Consider the following 5,647-nt stretch of genomic DNA (forward strand, 5'->3'; position numbering starts at 1 on the left):
CAAATAGACAATAGTCTTCACCTGACTTTTCCTGGGGACTTATCTTTATAGGACGTGCCCAAGAAATTAAAAAAAAAAAACCCAAAAAACAAATGAACAAACACACACACACACACACACACACACACACACACACACACACACAACCAGGGAGCAAACAACCTGGAAACACAGTGGCCAAGAGATAAAAATCAAAGCAAGGAGGTCTCACTTTGTACACAGTTGGGCTATAAAAACAAGCCAGTCATTCCAGTCATTTTGAAACAGCCTTTGAGGTTTAGCACCAACCGCCCCCCTGCCTCTGGAGAAGAGGCAAGCTGCAGGCTAAGGGCTGGCAGAGCAGCCAGGCCACAGCTCTGCCTTGCAGCAGACCAGGAATGCGATCTCTTAGCCCTGAGGCAGGGTGGATCAGGTCCTATCAACTTCATCTCACCAGTTTCCAAAAGATGTGGGAGATGGTGTGGCATTGGCCTCTGAACTCAGGAATCTGTTTCTTTCCCCCTGACCCCACTCCGAAAGCTGAGAACTGGCTAAACCAGTTACAATTGCCATAAATCATAAATAAAGTTGGTGATTATACTGAGGCCAAAGGTTGCAGAATGCAAGGGAATTGACAGCAATGATCTTGGAGAGGTGGTGCTGGGCACCGGAGGAAATTTTCAGGGAAATCACTACTTAATGGTTTTTTTTTTTTTTTTGAGATAGGGTTTCTCTGTAGCTTTGGAGACTGTCCTGGGACTAGCTCTTTAAGACCAGGTTGGCCTAGAACTCACAGAGATCCACCTGCCTCTGCCTCCCGAGTGGATGAGTAGACTGTGTGGACTGGGGCTCTAGATTCCTGTTCTCTCACTCTGCCTTACACTCCTAGTCCCTCTGGGGATCTTTGACTTGCACTACTTGATTCATTGCAAAGGGACAAAGATTTGTCCAAGGACATAGAAGAGCACATAGCCCCACAGTAAGCGAGCAGCTTCTGGGGCAGAAAGGCTATGGTCTTACTTGGTACCACTCTATTGCAGGGATGGAGAGAAAGGTCACTAGTGACCCGGTGGCTTTGAAGGCCTCCCACACACAGACTTTGAAGGACGGAAAAGTGAAAGTGCTCTTGGAATGACTTCTGATCCATGGAGAAGACACTGGGTAGCCCCAAATCTGAAAATCCAGATGGGCCTGAGTCAAAACCTGCCAGCATCCGCTTTCATTGCCACCCACACAAAACAAAAGTAGGAAAACTAAAACACCCTCTTAACACCATGCACTGCCTTAAGAATTGATCACGCTGGGTGTTGTAATTAAAAAAAAAAAAGGTGACATGTGAGAGAAAGACTCCATGAGACAGAGTTCATGTGGAGGGGTTTTTATAAGAAGAAAGGGAATGTAAAAAGAGGGAAGGGGAGCCGGGAGACTGGTCTCTGGGGACAGGAGCAAAAGAAGAGAAGAGAGAAGCAGAGAGAGAAGGGGAGAGAGAAACAGAGAATGAGAGAGATGGGAGGTGGACAGGGCTCTTTCAAAAGGGAGAGTAGTGAATGTGCACAGGAGGTGCTCTTAGTGGCTACAGCTGAGGATGTATCCTGCCAGGGCAGGATACATGCAAGGGTAGGCCAGTACAGATGACGGAATGTTAACACTGAGGATGCTGCTTAATGGTAGAACACTTGCCTAACATGCATGAGGCCCTGGTTCCTGCATCAGCATCACAAAGGCAGAATTGGTCCTAATCTTTCAGGAGTGTCTATCGGAAAGGAAGGTTTCCCTACTGTCAACTGCCCTGTGCCAGCCATCAGCAGAGGCTTGACCAATTGCCTGCTCTTTGCCTTGCTTAACCACTACCAGCAACACCCTTTGATTCTATTACCTATCTCCACTGTACAGACTTGGAGACAGTTTTGCGGAAGGGAGGTAACTTTCCCTAGGTCACACAGATAGGAAGAAACAACACAGGATTCAAGGCAAATGGTATAGAACGTCAGCCCTGTCTTGGCTATTGAACTCAATTTTTAAAAATAAATTTGGGGTGGGCTGGAGAGATGGCTCAGTGATTAAGAGCACTGACTGCTCTTCCAGAGGATCTGGGTTCAATTCCCAACACCCACATGAAATCTAACAGCTGTCTGTAACTCCAAGATCTGACACCCTCACACAGACATAAATGCACTTAAGATAAAAATTAATGAGTTACCTAAAAATAAATTTGAAACTATATTATTTAGTGTGTGTGTGTGTGTGTGTTAGCAAGTGTGAAAACATGCCTTGTTGCAGATATAGAGGTCAAAGGACAACTTACAAGGGTCAGAATTCTTCTTCAAGCATATGGGTCTCTGTGGTTGAACTCAGATCATCAGACTTAGCAACAGGTGCCTTTTCCTACTGAGTCATCTCTCTGGTCTGGAATTATTACACTTCTGTTGGACGCAGGACAAGGAACCCAGTGCTGAACATGTCAAAACTCTGACACAAATTCTTATCACCCTGTGTGTTGTGGCTAGGATAACCTTTTGGAGACAGATTCAGTTGAATCAAGACAAATCCTTGCTCATAAAAATCCACTGATACCTTACTTCGATTAGAGGCATGACCAACATGCTTAAGACGAGTCTGGGCCAGACTGAGCCTTTGCCTGCTCAGCCCTTACTCTTCATCCTTCTGCCTTCTTGCTCCTTTTAGAACTGTACCAAATTTAATCCCTCTCCTAATCAAACTCCCCTTTCCTGGGTGCTCAGCCTGCTACCACCCCCAGGAAGCCTGTGGCTCCACTTTCCAGGTTAGTTTCTGTTGGATGCCCCCGTCTTTCCTAGTCCTCAGATCACTTTGTTACTGCACTGTTGTAGTTTAACTGTGTGGCCAATGCCTGTCCCTCTCTCCTGAAAGTGAACTCCCTGGCCTGATCTTAACAGCATCTTTGGTACCTTATCTCCTTGCCTGACTCATTCCCATGGTACAGCAGGCAAACTGGAACCTTCTTTGCTCTAAAGCTTCATGATAGAAAACACGAACTGATTCTTAGCCTGTCCAACTCTGAGGGACAACCACGAACTCCAGGTTTGGATTCCACGTGGGCTTGAATGTTTAGCAACAACATTTAACACTCATGTGAACCCAATCTTTTGCAAAAAAGCCACTCCTGCCTTACCACTTTCTGGCCTAGTTAGTGAGAGAAGAGAATAGGATCCTCATTTCTAAGGTTAAAAATGCAGAGGCTCTACCCACGCCTCTACCCAAAATCACCCAGTTAAGGGATGTGGAAGCCCGGTGTGGATCCTGGGAGGTTCTGGTGTCTTCTTTCTCTTCTCATCTACTGGTGTGGATCCTGGGGGGTTCTGATGTCTCCTTTCTCTTCTCATCTACCGATATGGATCCTGGGGGTTCTGATATCTCTTTTCTCTTCTCATCTACTGGTGTGGATCCTGGGGCTTCTGATGTCTCCCTTCTCTTCTCATCTACTGATATAGATCCTGGGGGTTCTGATGTCTCTTTTCTCTTCTCATTTACCTTTGACTCAACACTCTGCTCTATTCTCACAGCTCTGGGGCCAAATGTAGACTCCAATAAAAGAGAGAATCATTATTTCCTTCCTCCATCTCAGCAATGACCTTTGCTCCCTCACCTCCTAATCAAAAGGGAGTGTCAAGCTGCACCCACCTGAGGAGGAGGGTGAAAGATCAAACCCACCAGTGCTCCCATGTCAGTCCTCTGGGAAGAGCTGCCATCTGACTCTGGGTTGTAATGTCCAGCCCAGTGTTATTTTCTGGTTTCACTTCTGTGTCCAAATCTTACAGGTAGCTCTTATGTTGTTCCACGCAGTCAACTGAGCCACTTGCCTAGCTGAGACATACGACTTGGCCAGTAAAAGCTCAAAGCCAGCTTTTAGACTTCAGGAGCTCTGAGGCTGGTCTAGGCACACGTGTTTGTCCTGTGTATTAGTCCTGTGAGGAGCAGGGAAGGGGCACTTCTGAGGGAAGCGGACTCTGTCCCACCTGATGTTAGGTGCAGGAAGGAAGCGAGAGAGAAAGGCCATTCTGGATGGTTCTGCTCTGCTTGCTCCCACACAGCCCAGCTCACACCCCCTCAGGCACGCAAGGCCATTAGCAGCTGCTGGGGGACTTTCCATACTTTCCTCAAGCTAGAGCCATCCCCTGACCTCTCCGTAGAACGGGGAGTCAAGACAGGCTCTTTTCTCCCATGTTCTATACTGAAGGGATAAAGGTCGTGTGTGTGTGTGTGTGTGTGTGTGTGTGTGTGTGTGTGTGTGTGTGAAGTGGAATCATTGGGGCCTGCTAGAAGAAGGAAGAACGTAGAGAAAATGATCCCTAAAGGAAAGCATTCATTCCATGTTGTCCTGACTTGTCCATCACAACATTAACGTGAACCTAGATGTACAGAATCCTCAGCTGAGGCTCAGTCATCCACCCACCTGCCCATGCCATCCTGGCCTGTTCCTGCCTGTCTGAGCCTCCTTTACCCCCTTGCTAGGCCGGTCTTGTGTGCACTCACCTTGTCCCAGCGGAGCATTCGGTGTGTGTGGGGGGGCTTCATGTCCAGGTGGCTCCAGGTTCCTAGCTGCATACGCCACCTGCATCTCTCTTGTCCGTGGCCACACTAGAAGTCCAGCTTCTCAAGAGGCACCTCGATATTGAAGGAATACCAGGCAAGCCAGAACAGTAGGCTCAGGGCCAGGATCAGAGCCCCTGTGTAGACGAAGAAGTCCCAGTAGTTCAGTGTGGCGAAGATCCCCACCAGCAAAAGGACCAGGCCCACAGCGTCGCTCAAAAGAGCCACAATGAGGAAAAATACACAGCGCCCGAGATGGCATCTTGTACAAGGTCTGCCCAGGAGCATTGCCCAGGAGCAGCGGGAGGAGTCCAGCTGCGCTCCTGGGGCTGATTTGCATGGGAGGTGGCAGTCCTGTGTTGTCTCTCCCTGTGGGTGTGAGCAAATGCATGAGCTGGTGCGTCTTGGAACAAGGAGGAAGTCCACGTGGGTCCACCTTTATGAGCCTGGCAGCCAGTGGGGCAGGATATTTCTTAACTGTTTCACGGTTCAGGAATGATCCCAGCCCAAACAATATGACATCGGGGCTGATTGGACTGGCGCTGGCTGGGATCAGCAAGGCTCTGTGGCTGAGAAGTGAGCCTCAGGTGGATTTGCAGTCAGAGGTCCTGTGACCCTGGAAGAGGATGCCTCCCCTGTTCTCTGATGTGAGACTCGGCCAGCCTGAAGGCAATGAATTCCTGAGAATGGAGTCCGCACCTACTGCGAGAGTGCAGGGCTTGCCTTCTCCCGTGATTTCAGCCCTGCTGTTCCTGGTGGGAAAAGGAGGGATTTAAAAATTAATACATTTGTTCTTTGTTCATGTGTGGGATTTTTGTTCCGTTTTATTTACTTTTTTATTTTATTTTTATTTTTGAGACAGGGTTTCTCTGGGTAGTCTTGGCTGTCCTAGAACTCACTCTGTAGACCAGGTTGGGCTAGAACTCCACAGAGATCCTCTTACCTCTGCTTCTTGAGTATTGGGATTAAAGGCATATGTCACCACTGCCTGGCTCCTATGTATTTATAATGAATCCTAAATTATTGAATGCCCTCCCCTCTGTTATCTCTCTCAGTCCTGTGGCCCCCTCCCCCATATGGATAGGAGCCACTTGACACC

General features: G+C 48.2%; 1 protein-coding gene across 1 annotated transcript; it reads right to left on the minus strand.

The window, feature by feature from the left end:
* Positions 1-4,529: 4,529 nt before the first annotated feature.
* Tmem238l (transmembrane protein 238 like) lies at positions 4,530-4,960 on the minus strand. The gene has a single exon (XM_050162493.1). It carries the CDS (start codon positions 4,834-4,836, stop codon positions 4,597-4,599), a length of 240 nt encoding a protein of 79 aa, XP_050018450.1. The 5' UTR covers positions 4,837-4,960; the 3' UTR covers positions 4,530-4,596.
* Positions 4,961-5,647: the final 687 nt, after the last annotated feature.

This window comes from Alexandromys fortis, unplaced genomic scaffold (assembly GCF_014885135.2).
Source record: "Alexandromys fortis isolate MF-2015 unplaced genomic scaffold, M_Fortis_MF-2015_v1.1 scaffold_84, whole genome shotgun sequence".
Lineage (NCBI taxonomy): Eukaryota > Metazoa > Chordata > Mammalia > Rodentia > Cricetidae > Alexandromys > Alexandromys fortis.

What these genes read in the sequence shown, in the direction of transcription:
- Tmem238l (XM_050162493.1), bottom strand. Translation starts at nt 4,836, where the DNA reads ATGCTCCTGGGCAGACCTTGTACAAGATGCCATCTCGGGCGCTGTGTA.